At 33.0% G+C, this 27,534-nt stretch overlaps 1 protein-coding gene across 1 annotated transcript in view; it reads right to left on the bottom strand.

Moving 5' to 3' along the window:
• Nucleotides 1–27,534, bottom strand: part of LOC140432645 (transient receptor potential-gamma protein-like) — a 382,624-nt gene that overhangs the window by 118,092 nt on the left and 236,998 nt on the right. The window contains exon 11 of the mRNA XM_072520678.1: nt 19,547–19,650. Coding sequence (XP_072376779.1) covers nt 19,547–19,650 — 104 coding nt within the window. The remainder of the gene's footprint in view (nt 1–19,546; nt 19,651–27,534) is intronic.

Below are 27,534 nucleotides of genomic sequence, written 5' to 3'. Positions count from 1 at the left end.
AAGCAAATTAAAAAAAACCGTGAATCTTTGTGCAAATTGAGATAATTAAAAGTATGAAGGGTTGCTGATAATTGGTAGGAATCCAACAAATGGGAATATATTTCTATCTATCGTGTTGATGTCAATGTTATTATTTCAGTACAATATTAGGTGAGAACACGACATTAATATCAATGAATCTTCGATTAAATTCTGGTAAAGATAGTGCTGTATTAAAAATAGTATGTTAAGAAATGTTTATTATCTATCTGTAACAAATTAAGGATTCGAAATTATCCTATTACTCTATTACTGTTTTGTACTATTGAAGAAGTAGAATACTTGCCATATATGTTGTAAATTATATTCATTAAGATTCAAAGTAAACTAAATTAAAAATATTTCTCTAAGTTTATATCATATACCAATACTATTTTCATTCACATATATGTATTTTCTAACCATCTTCCACTAGTTCCTTTTTATTCTTCCCCTTCCTATTCCTTTTAACATATTGCAACCTAGAGCTTCATTGTATTTTGTGATCATCATTTCGGCATTGCTGTCATACTAGCCATCGTAACACATGCTCTCTCATATTGTCATCAAATCGGTGTCAGACTTAGAGTTCCTCAAATAAAATCATTACCAGTTTTATTATTTATTGTTACTCCACTCGTTCATGCACGCATTCTAATTTTTGCAACATGTATTCGATATTCCTCTTTTTTTAGCTGTCCAACACTATCTGCCGTACATAATAATTAGTCTTGTGGGTGTTAATAATGTTTTTAAAGATCATTCATAAACGCATTTACAAAACACTTGATATGGATATTGAAGAAACTCAATTAGGATTCCGTAATGGCGTAGGTACCCGTGAAGCTCTATTTGCATTCAACGTACTAATCCAGAGATGCTTAGATGTGAACCAAGATATGTACGTCTGTTTCATATTATACTACAACAAAGCTTTCGACAAAGTCCGCCACAAAGAGCTAATGGACATCCTTAAAGCAAAACAACTACAACACAATGACCTTCGAATTATAACAAATCTATATTATAAACAGCAGGCACACGTACGCATTAATGAACACACATCAGAAGAGTTTGAAGAGGAGTGCGACAGGGGTGTGTATTGTCACCACTACTATTCAATGCATACTCTGAAGAAATTATCAAAAGAGCTCTTGAGGGAGAACAGCAGGTATCAAGGTCAATGGAACATCAATTAACAACATTAGATATGCGGACGATACTATCATAATAACAGACAACCTCCAAAAGCTAATGAACAAGATAGTTGAGTATGGAGAAGAATATGGATTAACAATAAACACCAAGAAAACCAAATTTATGAGGATATCAAAAACCCAAAATAATGGTGAAAGCCCTTGCAATTAACGGTAGTGCTTTAGAACAAGTTGAAAACTACCACTATCTTGGCACAATAATTAATCACACAAACGATTACTCCAAAGAAATCAAAGTTCGAATAGAGAAAGCACGTACAAACTTCAATAAAATGAGAAAGGTACTTTGTGCAAGAGAACTAAAATTGGACTTGAGAGTTAGGCTGGCAAGGTGTTATATTTTCTCGACTCTGCTTTATGGGATAGAAGCATGGACACTTAACTCGTCGACTGCTAAAAAGTTGGAAGCATTTGAAATGTGGGTGTATAGAAGAATCCTGAAGATATCATGGACCGAGCATGTAACAAACAACGAAGTCATGAGAATAATCAACAAAAGAATGGAAGTATTGGAAACCATCAAGACACGAAAGCTGCAATACCTGGGGCATGTTATGCGTAATGAGAGATACAACCTACTTCAATTGATTATACAAGGGAAAATCCAGGGCAAGAGAAGTGTAGGAAGAAGAAGAATATCATGGTTGCGTAACTTGAGGGAATGGTACGGATGCACATCAATTGAACTATTCAGAGCAGCAGCATCTAAGATCAGAATAGCCATGATGATTGCCAACCTCCGTCGCGGAGATGGCACGTGAAGAAGAAGAAGAAGTGTTAATAAATTTGCCTTTCAATTACACGGGAATATTTGTATTACATAACACAACACTAGTCTGTTTCCATTTTACCCATTCCTCTCTACTATATATTATTTTCTACCAATACCACACCAGCAGATACAATAAATAATAAGAAATGTCTTTCCCATACGCTAGTTGTTACTGAATCATACATATTAATCGCAATTTTTACTTTCTTATTAAGTGCTAATAACAGAACCTTTGGATGTACCGTCCAATCGCTTTTTCAAGATCAATAGATACTATATTTTTCTTAGAGTGCCGTCTTCCTACGGAGGTTGGCAATTATAACGACTATTTTTATTTTTGAACTTGCAACTTTAAACAAATCTATCGATCTGCATTGATATAAATCACGTAGATTCTTCAACCAAGAATTTTGCCTTCGGCCAACAGATCTTCTTCCTTGACATTTTTCCTTTATTATCTTAAAGTATCAAAATTTCATATTTTGGTCCGCTCATCACGTGAACTAGGCATTTCAGTTTTCTTATTTATATATTGTTCTGAAGCTATTTTCTTGTGGCATTTTAAATTAATTTATATTTAAATGGGAATAAGCCACAATTAAAGGTTAAAATACGTTTATTGACGTTTCAATTTCCACTTCGGAAATCGTTCTCAAAATGCAAACATTAGTGATAAAATACACAAAATACACTAATGTTTGTATTTTGAGAACGATTTCCGAAGTGGAAATTGAAACGTCAATAAACGTATTTTAACCTTTAATTGTGGCTTATTTCCATTTAAATATAAATTATTTATATTGGTGGTGATTAGACCTGTTTCTTTACCACTCCCCTCCAGTACTTCTTTACATGTAATTCTATCAGTCCGTGATATTTTTAATACTCTGCGGTATACCCAGTCTAATGTCTAATGTCCAAATTAGACTCTGCATATTAGAAGTGACTTCATTCGTATAAATACTGATATCCAATCCCTATTCGCCTTTATTTCTGCAGCATGATCATTGGTTTCATTGATCAGTACTGTGATCACAGTGTCATCTTCATATCGTTAGTTGTTAATTCCTCTTCCGTTAACGTAACTTCCGATTTGATATTATTGAGCGTTTTTGAAAATTTCTTCAGAATATGAGATAAACAAACGTGGCGATAAAATGCATTCCTGTCTAACAGGATCTTAATTTTTTTCCTCTAAAGATCTTAATTTTTTTTGACTGTTGCATATAAATTAAAAGTGTTGAAGAAATAAGGGCTTACTTATTTATTCGTGGATCAGTTTCCCCACGTATCCTTTCTATATGTTCACGGTATAACTAAGAACGGTATAACAGATAGCAGAGCTCCAAAACATAACTCGAAATCTCGGGTTATATCCAATATTTTCTGCTCTGAGTGTTTCTGCAGAGTTAATAGTGCCACAAACGATTTAACAAGTAAAATACAACAACGGACGATCATTATTTGGTAGTTGTCATCGGTAGGTATACTAGATCGTTGAAGCTATCTACTATCTGGTATTCTTTTAAGTGCTTACTCAGCTGAATAGTCTTTTATCGAGTTAATTGCATCTTTTACTTTAAATAATAAGACTGTAGGATCTGTAGGATAGTTGGTGGGCCATAGATTTTCTGCTGGAGTCTCGTTGTTTCTATATCACGCGTTACAGGAGTACCGTACCGTACTGTAATGTAAAGAGTATATTGATGGTAGGTGGGGGCAGAAAGCAAAGAAGGGAAAGTCCAAAAAAATTATCGAAAGACAAGACATTCGAGTATTATAATTAACGGACTGGGAAAACAAAACAAGAAACAGGAAGAAAATAAAAAGAGATGTATTAAAAAAAACCGAAGCTATGGATCACCTGGCTTGAAATGCTGATTTATATATAAATAAATGGTTTTTGGTTTCGTTAAATTATATGTTAAATACTTTATTATTGTAAATACCTAGTAAGCTACTACTTCTAAGTTCATCTAGCATTGGTCTTAGTTCCATAATTCTGTTAAAAACTTTGCATGCCTCGTTCTTGTCTTTCATAATGCTTTTCACCAAATGCAATCAATAGTTGACCTTTTTATAGTGCTTAATCAACTTTCCTTCTATTCTTTTGGTTACCATTGCTATTACTAACTCAGTTTTTTCTTCTTGGTTTATACTTAATTCCTTGTTTATTAAATTACAAAAGTTTTTTCCATAACATCTTTCTAATGCAATACTATCTACTTTGTTACAGTCATTTTAAATAATTCTAATCTCCTTTTCTTTATTTGCTGTATGTTTTGCTATATTTACACCTTTTTTTTCACTTTTTATAATATATAAGTTCTCATATAGATTTTAATATGCTTATGTTAAACCGTGTTAAACTTTTGTTACAGATCCTTTCTGGAAAACGTTTTTTATTTTCTTACGGTTTTATAAAACTTGTAATTTTGAACATTTGTTAGATCTACTTTCTTGTCACTCTTTTATAGTTTTTTCTTATTTAACGGTTGAACACAATCAGGTTTGTTTATTTGTTTTTTTTTCGTTTTCTAAGGATTTTCATTTGCAATATCACTAATCATACTAGCACTATTACTCTTCTTTTCTATTTTACAACTTTTTCTGATGTTTACTATCTACTATTTGATTTTTTTAAAATTTTTTTAAAGAATAACTGAAAGCAGTATTACCCCGCACTTGCTTACATTTACTGTAGTGTCCAGAATCCCTACTTAAGGACTTTCCTGTTAGCAAGTGTATTTCTGCCTGCATTCCGCCAACACGAGGTGCTTCGATCCCAAAATAATTTTGTTCCAATGTACAATTGAATTGTTCCCAACAGTTTTTTTTTCGGTGTGAGGAAATAACTTCAAAAAACGAAATATGGACTATTTTTTGTAAAAAATTAGATATACTCGTACTATTTAGATATTCTAGCCACTTAAACCCAAACTCGATTTTACGTAACTCGTTGCTCCTAATCCCAGCTCCGACCAGCATCACTTCTCTTTACCGTTCATCCATTAATCACAATTCTCTTTTGTTATGAAGTCTGCACTGACAGATTGAGCACTTTGTTTCATGGAAACATATAGACGCCTCATAGTTCTGTCTGAATGGGAGAGCAATCGCCTTTAGTGAACTAGCAGATTCATGTGCGTACAGGAAGTGTTCATTTTTATAACAAATTAAAATACTCATATACTTTACATTATACAAGTCTATTTATTATGGTCTTTTATTAGGCAGAAAATCAACGCACATTCATCATGAATCACGCCATAAAAATTACTTAATTACTATTCAATTTAAATCATTTGAACCGTTTTTAATGGTAAATTTTTTATATAATATACCGAACAATCTAGGAAAAATAATACAGGTGAATATTCAAAAAACAAAATACCTTCCAATAAGCTAAACCAGAAAAAATCCTGCTACAAACAGAAAAAATAATCCTATATCATATATTTAGTAATACAATAACTAAAACAACACAGCCCAACAGTGCCTGTATACATTAAAACAAAAACTCTTCATTTATTCAGGACAGCGAATTATGTACAAAGTCAGTAACAACCGGAAATGCGCTTTTTGAGCGCATTTCCGGTTGCCGAGAAGGCGTTCTATCGGACACTTAATTCCACTGTAGAAAGTGCTAATAAATCATAATCAAGTCAAGAAGCAATTCAGGAGTTTTGGGGAAATCAACTTTCCACACCAGCTACTCTTAAAACCAATGCTCGATGGATAGAAGATACAACGCACAACTGTCAACACTACCGTACTACTCTCTATGAACCCTTCATCACAGAAAAAGTCTCCAATATCACCAAAGAGCTTCATAAATGGACATCTCCTGGATCAGACGGAGTTCAAAACTTCTGGCTTAAGAAGTTCTGGAGTGCTCACGAGTGCCCATCAACACTAATTATTTATGTTATTTAATATAATTTTATAATTATAATCAGCAGAAAAAACCATTATTCCTAACTCAGGGAACAACTTATTTTATACCGAAGGATCACAATAATAGCCAAGATCCAGTCAACTACCGCCCAATTACTTGTCTTCTAACTTTGTATAAATTGGCCACGTACTGTGTAGCCCAGCATATCTACCAACACTGCGCTCTAAACAATATTATAGAACCTCAACAGAAAAGGTGCACTAAGGGTTCCATGGGTTGCAAATAACAACTTATTATCGACTCAGCCATTTCTTACCAGGCATAGATCAATAAAAGAAACCTCTTCACTGCCTTTATTTAGAAATATAGATAGAAAAATAGAAGGCAGACGCGGCCCGAGTAGACGAAAAATGACCTGGCTGCGCAACATCAAAGATTGGACAGGATTAGACTTTCAAAGTTTAATAAGGAAAGCCCAAAATAGGGAAGACTTTGTAGAGGTCATCGCCAACCATCGCTAAGAAGACGGCACCTAAAGAAGAAGAAAGATTATTTAAAAAGCAGATATAAAGGTACAATATAAGAAAAGTGGTGTGCATACTAGACGAAAATAGAAATGAGTATTAAGCAAATACAATAACGTGTCAAAATAAAAGAAAATATAATAATTTGTAGGTTGTCAGATTGTCAGGTTATTTTTAGACTGCAACTTTGAAATACTATTGAGCTATGGTAAACTAAATAACGCAGATTGGTTGCGAAAGGCAAGGGCCGCCAATGCATTGAATTCTAAACCATCCATTCAATTAAGCGCTCAAATAATTCATAGGAACGCATTCGTCACCATATCAATTCCAAATATCTACTAATACATGGATCGTTTATCAAAATCAAAGCGTACATTAACAATATTCGATGAACTTTATCCAATTAAGCCTGAAAGAGTTCTTTCAGTGCAGAAGATAATAATCAGAGATTATTGGAAACATCAGTTAATAGTTTTCAACTTTAAAAAACCATAAAAATCGTCTAGGAGACAAAGTAATCAAAGAATAATTCAATAGTAATTTGACAATTTGTATTTGTAAAACATTGAAATTCAACCAATCTGTTTGAAAAACTGTTTTTTAGGGGATTTGATGTATTTTGAAGTCTATAAAATGAAGAAAATCCCCGAAAACACATAAAAAATACTTTTTCTGGCTTTTGGAAATGACGCACCTTACGAAAAAAACTTAAAAAAAAACAGAGATACAGTTTTTGATCAAATAACTTAAAATAAAAAAAAATTACACTTGCAGCCACCTCCAAAAAAAGTTATAAAATCTTAAAAAAAGCATTTTTAGGTTATGTAAACTTAATCTACAGGTCTATAAAAGCTAGATGAGTTTTAATAAAGCCTCAAGTATGTGTGTCAATTTTTCGAAATTTTAAAATTTATTGTAACCTACCGAAAAAAAATGACGTTTTTGGGGTAGAGGGAGAAGTTGGCGGGCTAAAATTGAGCTGTCTTATTTTTTAATTACATAAAACATAAAAAATTAAAAATTTATTTAGGTTTTATATGTCTCAAAAAATATGATTAACCCTGCAAAAACTCTAAAAATCTTGAAAAAAACATTGTTTTTCCTACGTTTAAATTTTTGAATGTCTCAAAGTTCTCATTTAATTTAAAATATGTTGTACTCAACAAACAAAGAGGATGAAAGACAATGCTTGAATCATGAAAAACAAGAATAGATGCGTCAAGAGAATATAGCTAGAATAATAAAAGCACAAAGAATTATATGCTGTGGACCTGCATCCTCCTCCAAAAAATGTTATACGCTTTCGAGCTAAGCCTTATTTTTAATCACATAAAACGTAAAAAAATGAGGAAAATTGAATTCTGGAAGTGAGGGTATTTTGCTTATCTTAACGGGGAGTACCGTTTCTAAGGAAATTATACCAAAATTGTTTTCATGTTCTCATTTGTTCCGTTGCTAATTTTTTGTTTAGTTACTTACTGGCTAGAATACTAATTTTCGCTACAAATTTTTTTCCCTTACTAAGAGCCATATTACTAAATATACCTGTAGAATAAATGTAAATAAAAGGAACGACAGTTAAGATTTGATTTAACGTATAGTCCCTCTGTACATCTGCTTATACGTATTTCATCCTAAAAGGAATCTTCGGAGCGGCTATTTACAGATGCTCCGAACGTGAAAACAATCTTTCCTGTCGTAATAGAAGCAACGCTAAAATGGCTTCGATATGGACGCAATAGCGACATGTTTGTTTACATACCGTTTATTTTTTATAATATTTTTAATATTATAAAAATAAATATTATAAATACCATCGAAAACATCTACCAAAACAACAAAATGGAAGTCAGAATAGATGGAAAACTTACAGAACCTATAGAAATAGGCAGCGGAATAAGACACGAGGATTAATTCAGCCGTATAATCTTCAATTTAATCATGGATGAAATTATCAAAAGCGTTAACAAAAAAGAGGATACAGATTGGGCAACAAAGAAATTAGAATACTTTGTTATGCAGACTACGCAATATTGATAGCCCAAGATGAATATAGTCTGCAAATACTGGTCCACAGATTAAACATAGGGGCAACAGAATTTAATAAGACAATCTCATCTCAAAAAACTAAAACAATAGTAATCAGCAAAGAATCAACCAGATGCAAAATAAAAATTGATGGCATCAGTATTGAACAAGTAATGGAAATAAAATACCTTGGAATTACACTGTCCAGCTATGAATATGGACAAGAACTTAGAGATCAAGTACAAAAAGCAAATAGACTACAGGATGCCTTAATAACACTATATAGCAAAGCAAATACATTAACACTGAGATGAAGTCAACAATTTATAAAGCCAGTGTAAGACCAATAATGACATATACCTCAGAAACAAGACCCGACACAGCCACAACACAAAGGCTACTAGAAACTGCAGAGATGAGAATGGACACAAAATAGAAAAAAATAATGGAATAACCACATAAGCAAAATTGGGGAGACTCGTGTCGTCAAAATAGTAAGAGATATCAGACGACCGCGCAAAAGATGGAGTGACAACCTTCCATAGAGGTATTAATACGAAAATAAACAAGCAGAATTGCTTATAAAGAGAAAGAAGAAGAAGAAAACAACGTGTTTCAGCATCCTCCAGTGAAGAGTTATTTTTCTTTATTTATTTCAAGTGTAACGTATAAACGTCACATCTTTATTAATTTATATTGAAATAATTATTTTATTTTAATTTCTTTATTAATTTATTAATTCCTTTATCTCCAGCTTCGTTTTTACTATTTTTTCTTCAAAAAGTAGTTGACGCCTTCTGTCTTTCTTTTCTTTCTCTTTCTTTCCAGTAGAATAAATATTTTCCTTCTCTCTTTCTGTCCGGTAGACAAATATTCTGTTCTATGTTGACAGAAAAGCTAATTCCATCATAGGCATACATCCTATGACATCTGTGCTAACTTCATTTCAGTCTCCCACTTACTGTCTGCCAATCAGCTTTTCTGACATAGTGGAATATGTTTTTTGTCTATAATTAAAATTTATAAAAGAAGGTTAAAATTAATATAAGCTTCATTTTATGGTCTGCATAATTCTCTTGGGTTTATTGGCTGTATTAATTGGCCGTATTCTACATTTTACTGGTCGTATTATGAAGATTTATTGACTTAATTGGAGGAATTAACCACTTAATTGGGAGACCACACAAATATGGAATAACTGCAGCTCTCAGGAGGACCTGATCGTCTAATTGGAAGGACACACAAGCAGCCCATTGATGCCATCGATGCCCTAAATATCATCCACATTGTATTCATTGTAAAGCATTGGCAGGGTTGATTGTTTCCTATTTTTTATAAATATGATTAGTTAAAAATTGTTTTATTAGTTATCAGCTAAGGGTTCATGGTTTGATTCCTGGTTTAAGATAACACGAACTCACACTTGAGATACTGAGCTAGGCAAAGCATAGACGATAAGCTCCCATGATTGATTGATGTATTATTTTTATAATAGTATTTCAATTCTCTTCGGTAGTCTTATCGTTACACAAGTCTGTGTTAACCACTAAGACATCGCAGCTTGATTTAAGATGGTTTATAATACAAAACATATTGTTCTATCATAGCTAATGAGTAAACGTTTTAATTTTCTCGGCACTGGAAATAAAAACTTCTATTTTCATAATTTCCCCTTGATTTTCAATGATGAATCCGCATACTTCATCAGTTTATCTTCACCTGTTGCTTTTATCTGCCTAACTCTTCGGACGGTATAACAGACGCACGTTTCAAATAGATAATTTTGTAAAATTTTCATTCAATTTAATATTACTATAGTCTAGTTGTCACAGAGTGACCCCCAAAAATCATACGAACAAGCTGAATTTTACTCCCGGGCTTCCCCCTAAACCTTCCCTCGAAGGGGGATAAAAAAATGTAGCTGAGACAATTTTAAACAAAAATTTTAATAAGCACTTTTTGTGTAGAATGAACCGATCTCTTAGAAACAATGCTTGAAGCGACCGTCAATTTCGAATGTCAGTTACCCGCGCGAAATCAATGTTCAATAAAATTTCCTTAGATAGGTGAGGAAAGAGAGGGGATCTACTGAAAAATCAGTAGACCTGGTAACCCTGCGAGAGGTAGTAATGGGCAACGTACAGCCACAAAACATGGTGGTCACATCGAAATTGGCTTCACTTTTCGAAGGTTTATTAAATGAACGTTACCTGTCCTCTCTCTTTCCTTGTCTACAAAAATTTTTATCAGCTCGACAGTAAAAATTCGATATATTTTGATCCAAGTATTCTATCGACAAAATTCAATATGCGTTTTAAAGGTAAAGAGTCCAGCTTTCGTGTGCTGCCGCTAATAAACTCAGTTTTTATAAAGGCGGTTAATAAATGAACGTTTCACGATTTTTGCCATTTTTTACGATTCTCGTTAGAATTAATAGAATTGAATCACTTTCATTGATCAGTCATAGTAAAATTTTCATTTTTAAAGATTAGTCTTTAAAACCTATGACATAAAATTTTAATTTTGATTTGTGTCAACAAATATGAGGCATTTGAAATATGAATAACAAACGTAGAATTTATTGTTTTACATTATAAACGATCGCACGTCACGGGAAATGACTCAAAGAAGACGATTTTGGGTGTATTTATATAGCAAAAGGTTGGTTATTTTGAAAAACGTACTAGTGTAATTAAAAAAAATAAGTTTTAAATGTTTTAGATCGTTTTTTATGTAAAAGTTTAAATCCAGCGTTTTTAAGCATATTTCAAATGCCTCACATTTGTTGCCAAAATTGAAAAGTAAAATTTTATGCTATAACTTTTGAAGGTAAGGCTCTAGTAATCGAAACTTTACAGTTGCCAGTCAATAAAAGAAATAGATTATATTAATCTCATAAGAATTATAAAAAATGAAAAAATCGCCCCACATTTGTTTATTTAACACCTTTATAAAATCTACAGACACAATAGAAGTAGAGCAACTGGAGACCTTCATAGAAACAAAACTGGGAGTAAAATCAGAAATAAATAGGGTACAAAAGATAAATGAAACAATGTGTGGTATCGAATGTAAAAAATTTGAAGATAAAATGAAAATACTGAAAGCCAAGGGTAAACTAATAAACTATAAGCAACATAGAGTATATATAGAATGTGACCTAACATTAAAAGAGATAGAGATACAAAGAAATCTTAGGACGATAGCAGCAGATGGAAAGGCTAATGGGAAAAGAACAAAAATTGGATATGGTTTCATAATTATAGAAGGCATTAAGTGGAAATGGAATCAAAAAACAAGCCGGATAGAAAAAATAATATACAATACAGAACCAACTGGTTCAAAAAACTAGCTGAAGAAAACACAATGACGGACCGAGAAACAAAACAGGCACAGAACAGGGACATGAGCAGATCTAAAGATAATAACACAAACGAAAGTAAAAACAAATTGAAGTACAACTTAAACACAGAAAAGAACAAAACAATTTGGAAAATGGCATCATGGAATGTGAGAGGTATAAATGGGAAGGAAATAGAACTGGGGGAAGAAATTAGAGATAAGAACATTAAAATAGTAGCTATAACAGAGACAAAGAAAAAAGGAAAAGGATCAATAATATTAGAAAACGGAATGTTACTAATATACAGTGGAGTGAAAGAATCGAAGAGAGCTCAGGCAGGAGTAGCGTGCATGATAAAAAAGGAGAGTATCAACAAAATAAAAAATTGGATATATTACAACGAACGTATACTAAGAGTAGACATATATGTGGATACAGAGGAAACCAATACAAACCTAATCATATGTTATGGACCAGATGAAGACGCAACAAAAAACGAAAAGAATGAATTCTGGGACAAATTACAAGAAGTGATAAATGATTGTACAGAAAAAATTGTTATCACAAAAGACATGAACAACAGAGTGGGGAAAGAAACAGAAAAATGAAACAATATCATCGGACCTTATGGGGAGGACAAACTAAACAAAAATGGAAAATTACTACTCGAATTCTGTCTAGACAATAACCTGGTGATTATGAACACACACTTCCAACATAAAAGGATACACAAGATCACAAGAGAAGTCAAATCAAGAGACGAACAATCAATTATAGACTATACTATAGTGCAAAAAACAGAGAAGAACTGGATAAGAGACGTAAGGGTAAAAAGGAGTTATGAAATTGGTAGTGACCACTATCTACTAGAAACCACATTCAAAAGCAAAAGAAAAGAAATAAAAAGAAAAGAGAACATAAACAGAAAACACAAAGAAATAATAAAAATTTATAAACTAAGGGAAGAAACAACGAGAATAAGATGCTCAGAAGGACTAGAGAAAGAGATGGACAATGAACATAAAATAACAGAAACAATAGAAGAAGAATGGGGAAAATTTAAAAATGCGATGATAAAAACAGCTAAATTAATATGTGGAACCACAAGAAATAACAACAGAGGGAAACGAACATCTTGGTGGAACGATGAAGTGAAAAGATAAATAAAAGAAAAGAAGAAATTATGGAAAGAATACATCCAAGACAAAACACAACAAAAATATGAAAATATTATTTTACAGAACACTGAAAAACCTAAGAAGCAACAAAGAAACGAAACTGAAACAAATAATGAACAAGGAAGGAACAATAATAAACGACGATCAGACAATAATGGAAAGATGGAGGGAACATTTTCAGCTGATACTGAATAGAAATCAAGCGAATACAATGGAGAAGGAAAGCCACAACAGGAGAGTATCCATGAGAAACACGGAAAATCCAGAAACTATAGAAAAAGAAGAACTGGAAGAAGCAATAAGAAAGATAAAGATTGGAAAAGCACCAGGAAGCGATGAAGTAGCACCAGAAATGATGAAATATATAGGAGTAAAAGCAAAAGAAAAATTGTTATACATATATAACCTAATATGGAAGAGAAAAGTAATACCCAGAGAATGGACAAATGCAGTAATTATACCTGTATACAAGAAGGGAAACACAAGAGACTGTAGGAACTATAGAGGTATATCACTACTATGTGTAGCAGCAAAAGTATACGAAACCATAATAGAAAGGAAAATTAGAAAAGAAATAGAACATAAATTAGAGGATGTACAAAGTGGATTCAGGAAAGGACACAACACACAAGACCATATATTCACCATGCAACAAGTAATAGAAAAAGCCTTAAAGAAAAATAAAGAAATACATCTAAGCTTTATAGATATGGAAAAAGCATTCGACTCAGTCAAAAGAAAAGATATATGGGAAAGCCTAAAGAAGAAACAAGTAAGTAAAGAACTGATAGAAGCAACAAAGAGTATATACATGAAAACAACAAATACAGTTAGATTGTTAAATATACAGTCAGAACCATTTGAAACAACCCAAGCAGTTAGACAAGGGGGAAGTCTCAGCCCAGTACTATTCATAAATGTAATAGATGAGATAGTGAAAGAATGTAAGAAAACATTCAAGAAATACTGCATCGGTTGGAACAAAATGCAAATGATAAATGCTGAGATGTGTATATTTGCAGACGACATAGTATTAATTGCGGAAACTGCAGAAACACTAAAATACAACTTAGAGAAATGGAACCTAGAAGCAAGCAAATACAACTTAAACGTAAACAAAGAGAAGACTCAAATAATGAAAATATCAAGGAAACAAGGGACGGAAGATCAAATAGAAGTAATGATAGACCAACAAAAAATAATACAGACAAATTCATACAAATACTTAGGAACAGTAATCAACAACAAAGGAGACATCGAGGATGATCTTAACGATAGAATGGAAAACACAGGAAAACTATTCCAAGCACTAAATAGAGGATTCCTTAATAACCAAGAAATATCAACAAAGACCAAGATGACAATATACAAAACAATATATAGACCTACAGTGACATATGGAGCAGAAAATTGGATATTAAACAAAAGACATCAGAGCAGAATTCAGGCAGCAGAGATGAAATACCTCAGACGAACGATAGGAGTAAAAAGAACTGATAGAATCAGAAATGAAGAAATAAGAGAAAGACTCAAAATCAAACCGATACTCGAGTCAATCAAAGAGAAAAAATTGGCATGGTTCGGACATCTAACCCGGATGGACAATAATAGAAAAGTAAAAAGAGTGTGGGACGCCAAACCAATAGGGAAGAACAGAAGAGGAAGACCCATTAAAGAATGGAACAGTGACATCTCGCAGATACTGCAGAGTAAGGGTAAGACTTGGCAGGAAGCAACACAGATGGCATCCAATAGGAAGGAATGGAGAAAGTTCGTTAAGAGCTAGGACACCTCAGAAGACTGTCAAATATTGTAATTTAATGAATTGTACTGTAAACGGCCCAACACCGAAAGGTACAAATGGGTTCTACTGATTAAGTAAAGTAAAGTAAAAGTATAAAATCTAAGTTTATTTGCGACAAAATACAAAAATTGCATACAAAAAGTTAAACTCTTCACCTTTAAAACGCATCTGGATTTTTGTCGATAGGATAATTAAATCAAAAGATATTGAATTTTTACCGTCGATCTGATATAACTTTGGTTGAACATTTATTTCGCGGGCGTAACTGACATTTAAATCGACGGTCGCTTCAAGCGTTATTTGTAAGAGAACGCTTAATTCTACATAAAAAGTGCTAATAAACATTTTTGTTGAAAAGCGATTTTTTTGCCTATTTACTCCCCTGGGAGGGGGGTTTTTAGGGCCAGTCCGGGGGTTAAAGTGGTAAACTTTTTTGCATCTTAACTGGCGTCCCAAAATTAATATTCTTCGTAAAATTTAACTTGTCTGTCTAAAATGATTTTTAGAGGTTCACTGGCATTTCCGTCTCTGACGACTGGAGCATAAAGGAACAAAAAATGTGGCTAAACATTTGTAGAATAAATGTAATTTCATACTTGTAAGTAAATATAGTCAAAACATTCGTTAGCATACTAATACCAAAAATCGTGAAATGTATATATTTCGCCTGTTCTAATACACGTAATTCCCCATTTCCGTTAAACTAGTCTATAAACGAATCATTCTGCCATATTTTACTCATAACTGCAGATGCCGCAAAGCAGTTTAGGTATTTTGATGGACGTCCGTTAAAACTTTATTATGGGATTGGATTTACATACTAATTGTGATAGTTACTGAACTCAGTGGAAGTTATAATTAAAATCTGAGTGCTTCACAAGTGTAGACGAATCACATTTACTTGATAGTGATGACTAAATTTACTTTATACTTGCAAAAAAGACGGAATCAATGACGATCTACGACACCAATTTTTTCTATGCTATGTGACAAAAACTTAAAAACACTGACAAAAGTTGCTAGTAATCTTAAAACTTTCAGCCGATCTAACAGTAAATGTTAATTAATCTTAATAAAGTACCATCATCATCAAATGGTCTATATTTGTTCACTGCTCAACGTAGGCCTCCCCTAAACATTTCCTTCTATTTGTATATTGAACTTTTCGCATTAAATTCGTGGTGATGCGCTTTATATCGTCCGCCCATCTAATGGGTAAGCGTCATCTGATTCGATATGCCTCGAATCTTGATCGCCATTCCAGAATCTTTCTATTCTATGTATCATTCGTCAGTCTAGCAACATGTGCGTTTCAAATACATTTGACAAGAAAGTAAAGAGATACAAAATACTTTCAATGATACCCTGAAGAAGAAATTGATACAAGTAGCGTTCATTCATGCACATACGCACACGATTTATATACGGCATAAAGTAAACATATTATGTCGTCTGTTATAAACCGGTTACAGTGCAGCCAGTTGGCTTATTTTAAATTTTCCATTCACTCACGATACCAGTTTAACACTGAAACCCTACACCAGTTTATGCAGGTGTAGAGGATGAGTAATAAATGTTTTTGGAGTCACTTGACAGTCTCCATAAAGTATTTGCCACCTGCGATCGAATTCCTCGCAGCCATACAAGATATCTCTTAAGTTAAGTCGTTAGGGGTAAGTAGTTACCGCTTTATTGGTTATTCGTGTTATCTGCTGATTTAAATTAAGCATTGAGTGAAGTGTTATCCCAAGGTTCTTAAATTCACTCACCAGATTTAGATTTGTACCATTTAGGTTTAGAGAAGACGTTTTGACGTCAAAACTACTTTTTGTCTATCTACTCCATCAAACAATATCCATGACATAATTATACAAGTTGTAAATTGGTATATTATATTTAGCACATCTTTCATGTATACGATTACAGACATCTTTGGTCTGAAACCATAGTGGTATTTACCAATTTTTTTCTTCCGAAAATGAGTCAAGACGGCTGTATCTAATTTCTGATACTATCTTGTATGCGATACTTTAACACTGTTATGACTCTATAATTTTCTCAGAGTCGTTTGTCTCCCCCGTTGTATTTAGGAAATATAATTCCTACTTTACAATCTTCTGGGATAACTTCTAGTGTCCATATGCGACAGATTAGTTTATGAATAAGCTTTTACATATAGCACATGTCCACCATTGTTTAACAGTTTGAGTAAGTGCGTCAAAAAAATGTCAGAACCATCGGTTTTTCTTATCTTGAGCCATTGGGTCATTAGTAGGATAAAACTAACCTGTCTGACGATGGTGTAAACTCAGCTAATGTTCCCTGTCTATGAGTAAATCCTCCTCCTAAGTGCCTTCTCGTTTGATGTTGGCGATCAATATGGCAAATTTCTCTCTATTCTGGGCTTGATGAATTAATTCATTTCCTTTAGTGTGAGTCCAATCTCTGATGTTTCGTAGCCAAGATCTTTTCTTTCGTTCTATGCCCCTTTTACCTTCAATTATGCCTTCTAATATTACCTGGAGTTGCTCAAATTCCCTATGGCACATTATGTGTCCTAGATATGACGTCTTTCTAATTTTGATAGTATTGACCAGATGAGGGCGTGTGTTCATTGCTCTCAGTACTTCTTCATTCGTAGTTCTGCTGGTCCAGCTTATTCTTAGCATTCGGCGGTACACCCACATTTCAAATGAATTTAATTTGTTGACGTCATACTGTTTTAATGTCCAGGTCTCACAGCCATATAGTAAGAGAGACCACACATAACACTTTGATGTTCTCAATCTTATTGAGACTGATAGCTTGGGGTTACAGAGCATTTTACGCATATTCATGAAACCAGATCTTGCTATTTCAATGCGTCTTCTAATTTCTTTTGAGTGGTCTAGTTGACTATTTAGTTCTCTGCCCAGGTATATGAAGCTTTGGGAACTCCGAAGGGTGGTACCATTTATTTGTATGTAACTTGTTCATGGGGGTTTTTGTGGAATACCAGAATTTTGGTTTTGGAAAAGTTAATGTCCAAGCCCGTCCTGTGACTTTCTTCTGATAATATGTTCATCAATGATGATGATGATGATCAATGATGATTCCATTGGCTCTGGCACCTTCAGGGCGATCTTTAAGAGAAGCTCTAATTATATGTTCGGCATATACATTAAATAATAGGGGGGATAAAATGCACCCTTGACGCACTCCTCGTTCTATGTTGATGTACTTAGTGTTTCCGTTCTCTGTTCGAACGCATCCTGTGTGGTTCCAGTATATATTACTTATGATAGCTATGTCGTGTCCGTCTAGCCCTACTTCTTTTAGCACCTCGATCAATTTTTCGTGTTTGATGCGGTCAAAGGCCTTTCTATAATCGACAAAGCACACATACAGCCGTTTTTGAACCTCAAGATACCTTTCTGCTATCAGTGTCTATCCCATAATTGCTTCTCTAGTGCCTGTACCCTTTCTAAAGCCATATTGAGAACGACTAAGGTATTCTTCACACTTATTTTGAATTCGGTTATAAATTATTCGCATAAAAATCTTAGCGGCATGACTCATTAGGGATACAGTTCGATGGTCTTCACATTTCCTTACTTTTTGTTTTGTAGGAAGTAAATGATGAGTAAATAGTTTTATCATATTCTTCTTCGCAATGATAGAAAGAACTGACATCGAAGGATCTAAAAGTTATCACAAGTCCCTGTGGTAACTTTCATTACACCTTTTATCGATCGATAGCATGCACACTAAACATCAGGATCAAGCCAGAGTTTGTTCTTTTGCTCTATACGAGGTTTCTGTTCTCGCTAAGTTAACCTTAGGACACCTGCGTTATTTTTTGACAGATGTACCGCCCCAGTCAACTTCCCCGCCTGGCAGTGACTTCGAATCAAATCAGGCTGGAGGTAAGTTAATGCTCGAAGCACACGAATGCTAGCCGGTTATCCGAAAGGCAAGCCTTATTGGAACCACTAAACCGACGAACTTAACGAAACGTCACTCCGTGCTCTTGGCTTAAGAATACAGTAATCCGAAACATCAAAGCGTTCAGCGTTCGTTGAGAAACCGACAGAATTGCTATGCTACAAACGCGCGGCGCACATGCCGAGCGGCGCGCATATGTATACGCATCTTAACAGTCGCCGCGTCGTGAGCGAACGACGTACGCGTTTTGCCTTACTGAGAGAGTAAAGAAACGATAAAAACTCAGATAACAATATATCTTGTTAATATGCATACTTATCTATATTTTGAAAACAGGGCTTTGAATCACTGACATAAATGACCAACAACCTATGAAGGGTAGATGTTATGGTATAGAAAAATATATCGTTAGTAGCTGCATCGTTCAGTATTTCAGAGCAGTTTTCAATAATGATAACTCCTCTGGGGTACAAAACGGATAGAGTCTGTCTTTATTCTATAGTGATTAGATTCAATTTTTATTTGATAAAATTTAATATATTAGCAAAATCACGACGCACGTTTTCGCGATATATCTTTGTTCTTTGTTACAAGTTCGATTTTTGAAGTTTTTTTGGTGAATTTTGCCAAACTATGAAAAAAATATTTTAGTATTTTTAACATTAAAAAGTTATGCGCATATTAAACGCGATGTTTACTTAATATTGGATATTCTATATCATGCCTGTAACAATCCAAAAGTCAGTTGATCGTATTCGGAACTTTGTAGCCTCGAGATAGGTCCAAAATGTACACTTATCAGCTGAATCGTTAACCACTCAATCCACATTTACTCACCTAAATATATTTGCGGCTGAAAACAATCCCTCAGAGATGAGCATGGGATCCCATGCGTCCCAATCCTCCCTTCTTATTTTCGATGCCTCCGGATACAGCTGGACCTGAAACAACAAAAGTTTTATGTAAATAAATTTGACAGTTTTAAAATGAGAAAAAATCGTATAGACGTGTATAAGTAATCGTATAAATCTGTAAATTGCAAAAAATTGTGCCATATGTAGTCTGATCAAATAAAATACACTTAAATCAAAATCTACATACAATAAATTTGGTACAGGTTGGAACAAATTTTATAGCAAACTTTAGGTGAAAACAAAAGATATTTTTAAGAAAGTATATGATTAATATATTGGGATCATTATTTAAATAATTAAAAATGAGTCATTTTTGCAAACAATTTACGTTTTTAACTGCTGGAGTAGTTCATGTTTCTATAGAGATTTTTCTATAAAGATAAGAAGTGCTTACTAATATGTAAAATTGTTTAAACTGTGGTATACAGCCAACCACTGGGATTTTCCTCTTTTACTTTGATAATAATTTATAATAAATTTTGGGGAAGTGTTGAAAACAAAAGTTTTCAGTATTTTATTGATAGATAAAATGAATTTCCATCAAGTAACGGTCGAATCCATCACTTATTTATACCTATAGTAATATACATATAGCAAAATAGAATATTTTGAATAGTAATCGTTTTCGTAGCGACCTTAAATAAAAACTTTTTATTAGAAAAGTAGTGGGGGGAAGTAGATTCAAGTATTCAAAATTTGAACGCAAAACTTCAAATCCGCGTTGAAATTGATATATTTCTATTAATAATGGACCAATTTAATTTTTTTTTAATGTGGTGTAGTATGACCCTTTTGCAATAAATATTTACTAATTTGCTAAAGACAATTTTTCTTTAAAAATTACCAACAGTTGTCATCAAAAATTTGTAAATTAAACATTATCATTTTATGTGATATATTATTAACTAACCAATATCCAAAAAAATTGCTTAACAAATCGTTTTTCTCGCATCCTATTGCTAATTTTTACAGAAAACACAATTTTAATCAAGTTGATATTCCTACGAGATATAGTAAACTACCTTTTGTCCAAAATCTCTCATCAGGTTAGAGACCTAGATCACTCATTGGTTTGTTCGGTGAATGTAATATAAAAATATCTACCTATAACCACAAAAAGCCTAACCTGTTTTACACCAGATTAAAAGATCCTACCCCCACCCTACATCGTTCAAACTTAATTTATAGCATTCCATGTGAATGTGGCTTAGGAGCGTAGGCGCAAAATTTCGGGCCAATGCTTTTTAAATGCATTCATTTTTTTCGAATCCTGAGAAAACTAATAAGTATTTTTGAAAAATTTAAACGCAGAATGAAGGATTACATTATTACTGATGGCCGAAAGTCCCTGACAACTTCTATAATGTTTATTTTAATAAGTTACAGGGGTGAAAAAGAAGAGAAAATTTAGTGTAATTTTTAATTTCAAATATCTCATTCAAAAAAAACTTTCTGTTTATTCTAAGGAACTTTCGGCCCTCAGTAATAATGCAATCTTTCATTCTGCATTTAAATTTTTTAAAAATGTTTATTAGTTTTCTCAGGATTCGAAAAAAATAAATGCATTTAAAAAGCATTGGCCCGAAATTTTGTGCCTACGCTCTTACTAGCCAAACAAAAGGTAAACCTTCACAAAAGTCAGTTTAAACTTAAACTACAATCAACAAGTCTCAACATCCATGTTGATAGTAAAGACCACAGAGTCCTGTATAATCATTCAGTTATCTTAGATCAATCCAATATAGAATTTCAGCGCAAATATATTAAATCTACAATGCCAAAAATTACATTATTTATCAAAAGGATGTTGACAATTTAAGCTCAATTTTCACGTTTCTTCTAAAACAAAAATTTTCGGGAGAAAAAAAATTGCCAGCCATGTATGTGAGTGATATAGTTTAGACTTTATAACTACTTTAATATCAAACTATAAAAATTGTAAAAATACCATTTTTTTCATCATCGTTATTGAAATGTTGTCTTTTGTATTAGTTCTTATAATAACATTTATTTATTTGACTTACCTATTATTGTAGTTTGTCTATCTATAAATCAAACATATGAACATATATTTGTCGTTGTCACAATTTTAATTATCCCGCTATTTTTAATCCAAAATCAAACAATTGAAGTTGACACTGTCTTTTGTGATTTTGTATTTGTACATTTTGTGATTGCTTATTACTTCCATTCTTAAAACAACGTGTTTATTTCAAAAATTCTTTGGTAGGTTTTGACTAACTGTTTTGATAAGAATTTTAAAATAATATGTCTTGTGTATACTTTGATAGTTTGTTAGTTCGCATTTTGTTTTACCACCCAAATCACGTTGAGTATTTGTGCTAATATTTGGGTAAAGATTGTAGTAGTTTTAGTAAGCTCCAATTGTCATAATTTGTTCTTTGTTTTTGTAGTTTATAATCTGATAAAGTCTATGAACATAGACATAAGCTTAGACTTTTAATAAAAAGGCACTTACTACGAAGCACCCGAGATTTATTTGTGTTATCTTATGTCTTTTATATTTAACCCTTTCTTAGGCAATGGGAAGTATAATTTCCGCCATATCACGTCTACAGGCAGTGTACATCGATTTTCCTACCATTTTAGGCTGCTGCCACCTAGCAGTGATATCAGTAAACCTATAAAAAATTCCTTTGAAGCTGAGGTACCGATATTTACAATACCATTCATACTTATGTTTGAATCTACTCTGTCTTGACGGTTTCTTTGTGCAATTATGTTCAAGTTGTGAATAAATAATTGTTTACACGAAAATTAAGGTGAGTGTTAAGTATTTAAATATCATTTTACATACATTTTTTTATTCTTTTGACTTTTATACAGACATTCATATAAAAACAATGATAATAGAACATATTTGACGTATGCTAAATCTATATTTGTAAGTGGGTTATATGCTTCCCACCGCTCATCCTCGTTGTTAATTTTTAATGTTTTATTTTAGAAATGTGGGATCTAGATAAACCCAGAGATGCTGAAGTTGCATTAGCTTATTTATATTTTTTACCTGACAATGAGGAACATTCAGAGCAAGAGGCAAATAAAGGTGCTTTCGAAGAATTAGAAAATTTTCCTGTATGAAAAGTTCAGATTCTTCTGGTATGAATACAGCCTGTTTGGAATCTTCACATGCTCAATATTCAAGTATTTTTTCTTTCCCGACATCTCCGTTACATTTTTAACCATCTGTATCGGAAGATAGTGAATATGAAGAAAATTATGAGGAATGGGATCAAAACATAGATTTCTTTGACAAACTTATACTTGATTTTCCAAAGATACAAATCTGCATACGAGTTTAATATTGAAGACAAAAAAATCGATTTTTTCACCAAAATTTTTGATTTAGATATTTTTGATACGTTAGTTTATCAGACCAATCTCTATGCAAAGTAGAATTGGTCTAGAAGGGCTAATAAGACAAATCAACTCGGTCCATCTAATAATTGGCAAGATACAAATCTAGAGGAAGTGAAGGCCCTAATTGGAGTAATGATTATAATGGGAATACATACACTTCCTCAGCTTTCCATTTACTAGTCAACTGATTTATGTTTAGGCCTATCAGCAGTTTTGCAAGTATTTGGATCTAAGAGATACAAAAAACTATGAAAATGTACAACTGGATATGATAAACTGCATAAGGTGAGACTACTTGCGGAAAAACTAAACAGTACTCTCCAATCTAGGTATAACCACTCATCTTACTTAGCTGTTGATGAATTTATGATAGCGTTCAAGGGCAGATTCTCACTCAAACAATACATGCTCATGAATCCTGTCGAACGAGGCTATAAACTAGAAAGTATGGTGTTTGGCAGACTTAATTACAGGCTATATATATACAAATTCTATATTTATACTGGAAAGTCCACAGACGTTGACGGAGCAAGAAACCTAGGTAAAAAGGTTGTTATAAACCTTGTAAACTGTCTAAAAACAAGGTATGTTTGATAGCCTTTGATAATTTCTTTACATACTTTCCTCTTATGAAAAAGTTATTGAGTGATAAAATTTATGCTGTTGGTACGGTGAGATCACACAGAAAGGGATTACCAGATACGTATAAAAGTAAAACGAAAATGTGCCGTGGAGAATTTATGTTTAGTACTAAACAAAAGGTAGCTGCAATAAAGTGGATGGATAATACACCAGTCTACATCTTGAGCAACCTTTTCTCTCCACGAGATACATATTTTGTCAGTCGTAAAGATAAAAATGGCTCCACAACAAATGTGTCATCCCATAAAGCTGTACGCGTTTATAATCAGATAATGGGCGGTGTCGATAAGTTCGACCAATATCACAAAAGATATTCCATTGGACAAAAATCTGCCAAATGGTGGTTCAGAATTCATTCATACTAATGAAGATGAGTAAACGGAAGAAACTCGACCAACTATCATTTCGCGTTAATTTAGCAAGACAGTCGATTTCGGGCTTTACTTCATGGAAACGTAGAAATAAATCCGTAATATATTTAGCAAATAAACGTTTAGTTTCAAATGAAGTGAGATTAGCGGAAGTTGTTAGATATATGCCAAACAAGGAGAAAAATTACAGGCGATGTAGGATGTGCAGTACTAAGTAAAATGAGAAAAGGACTCAGTATATCTGCACCTACTGCAATCTTCCATTATACATAACACCCTGTTTGAAGAGATTTCATAGTCAATGAGATGTATTTACTCGTTAATGCATACATATTGTGTATCTTATGATTTCTAAATGAAGTAAAATTAGTTTGAAGTGTTCCCTTTTTTGAATTTAAATTTTTCGCGTATGGGCACTGGGAAGTATTATTCCCACCACCCTATAAAGTACGGAAGGTGCAAATTCTTTTGACACAATGAATCATTAGGGGTAGTTATATAATTGTAAACCAGTCAAAGAAAACTGTTTAAAACTATTTAATTTGCTCACGCCCAGGGTTAAAGTAGGTGTATGTAAATTTATACGTATTTCTGATTATTTAAATACAAGATATCGATTTCCTTACACAATTTTCATGTAAATTATTTATGCTACAGAGTACGCTCTACAACAACAAATTAGTTTAACTTTACCACATAGTTTTAAGAGGTCACATGTGGTTCGAAACCCGTTCAGAAAGTTCGAATAGTTTTCCAACTTTGCACCTCTCTTGACAATGTGGGCGTCGCAACTTTAAAAAGTTTTTATCTTTATGTGTTTGTTAGATAACTGAAATACTTAGTTGCTTGTACTTGTTGTCTTAAATGTCTCATTAGAGTATAATTTGCCTTAGCCCTTTATTATAAAATTTTACATATTTCAGGTCAACTATATTTCAACTCAATAAAAGTATATTGTATAAAAACATAAAACCATGCTTTATCATCTTTGCAAGATGATTAACTTCGTCTATGATCTTTTCAAAATGATAGATGTTATGTTTTCGACGATGTATTTACTATTTCTAATCATTAAAGGGCGGATTATATGTATGAAAATGTATGAAAATATGTACACATATGTAATATTTTTTAAAATATATGTCAGCATTCGTTGAAAGTATGTAATAAATAAATTAAAGCAATTATTATATAAAATGAGTTAAAAACAAACAACATTGAGCTTCCCCACAACTTTTGTACCAATGTCGACTTTTACTTTTTGGCACTCTTTTCGAAAATTTTCAATTAGTTCCACAGAATAAACTAGAAGTTGCGGCTTTTGTTCTAGTAACTTAATTGTTTCCGGGATAACACTATAATTCGTTTTAATAAATATCAGATTTTTATTCACCTCCTTATTATTGAAAACTGCTTTTGATGATATGACAGCCTGTGAAGACTCTGATATGTCGTTTATTACTTCCTTTATTCTATTATAATTTTCAGCGTAAAAAAAAGCTGCACTTAATCAAGTCCCAAATCGAGTTAATACTGGTTGAGGAGGTAGCAGTACATCACGAAGCCTCTCTTTGTATAATTGAACTTGCAAAGGAGCCTTAAGGAACACCTTCTTTACATTGCTAATTAATTCGTTCACAAGAGGAAATTGGGCTCTGATAATCTCTGCAACTTTGTTAACTCCATGAGCTAAACAAGTAATATGAAAAAGATTCTGATAAAATATTTTTAAATTTTGCCCCACCTTAACCATATATGGGGCAGCACCCGATAAGAAAATCACGAATTTATTTAATGGAATGGCATCTGGCAAAACGAAGTTTGTCAAAGCCTCTTGAATGAACGGCCAAATTGTTTGCTTTTTAAAGTTGTTTTGAAGGTATTAAAAATGAGTTTCCTGGACCATGTTCCTCTAGTGTGCCAATTAGCAAATGAACAATATATCTTCCACAGGTGTCTGTAGTTTCGTCCACAATAACATAAAAGTAATTATCACGTATGACTTTCCGTATTTGGATCATTGTTGATTTATATATAGAGTCGACACTTGATTTCCTCAACGTGGATTCATCCGGGATATTAAAATTGCGATACTTTTCCAAAACCATTAACGTTATTCAATTTTTTAATGGAATGTTAGAAGCAACCATTGCCTTGCACATATCTTCATGAAATTGTGTTTCATGGTTGCTTATTGAACCAGAATTAAAACAGTGTTTCAATGATTGTTGACTTTTTCCCCATTTCTAATCCTTTTTATGTTTGCAGTATGTTTGGCTATTTTGACATGCTGATGCCCGTGAAATTTTGTATCGACGTTAATCTGAAGCAAGTAGAAATTGAATAAATATTTAGAGTGATGTATGTTTGTTAAATACGCGAATTAAAAATAAACGAAATGAAAACTTTTGTTTCAATAAAAGTTACTTACAATTTTTGAATATGCCGTGCAGAACAGATTTTCACCTTCCATTCTGCCAAGTTCTGCGTACGATTTGATACACAGTTCATTAAATTTTACTTTGGGCATTTTATTAACAATTTATTAAAGACATTTACACTCAACTAAAAGCAGAACTGAACTGAAGTTCAGGAAAGCAATACTGTGTGCTCGAAGTTTAGGTGGGTGTACGAACGACGACAGCGTTTATCATCAACCACGATTCGTTCCGGGTGCTGTAAGTCTGTTCAAATTATAAATGAAAAATAGATAATAGTTTATTTTATGATTATTTCTGGTTAATGCCCATATCTAAGTCGGTCAACTCAATTTGCGGAGATTAAGAATTGTTAAAAGCTCAGTACATAGTACATAGAAATAAACGGAAAGGCCCTGCATAATTACATCGTGATGACTTATGGGTTTTCCATTGCACAGTTAACCCTTTACCGCATTAATTTTTGTTTTTTTGTCAAAAATAAATTCTCAGATAAGAATTTTAATTCTATTTTTATGTAAAAATATTGAAAACAATCTAGCTATGAGGAAAACTTTATTGACAAATAAAATTGTTTTGTGCCAAATATAGAACATCATGCAACAATCGAATATTAAAGTCAAACTATTTTGAAGCTACAGTATACACTATACAGTATGAAACTGCAAATAACAGTTTCTTTTTTTATTAATACGCAACGGTATTATGCATTTTGTGCACACTATATATATTTTCCCTGTACAGCCTGGAAATTTGCATCTTGACCTAGTGCTCTCATCCCAATAGGGAAAATGATCAAGCCCATCTTTACGGATGTCTTTTTGGGGTATTTCTTTAGTGGGTCCCTTTTCTCCTTTGTTCTCGTACATATGCTGAATGCTACTACTTGACGGTCTTCCTACTCTGTTCTGTTTAATTGGTTTTCCGGCTTTGCATAGAGCATCGACTATTCCTAGTTTGGTATCCAAAAGGGGTAAATCAAATTTCTTCGCTCTTTTGGCTAATAACCAACAGTTCACTGCTGTCATGCCAATAAAATGACAAAATATTCGTAAATAATATTTCTTCGACCTGAT

The sequence above is a fragment of the Diabrotica undecimpunctata genome, chromosome 1 (assembly GCF_040954645.1).
Source record: "Diabrotica undecimpunctata isolate CICGRU chromosome 1, icDiaUnde3, whole genome shotgun sequence".
NCBI lineage: Eukaryota > Metazoa > Arthropoda > Insecta > Coleoptera > Chrysomelidae > Diabrotica > Diabrotica undecimpunctata.
This window is presented reverse-complemented; position numbering and strand designations above follow the sequence as displayed.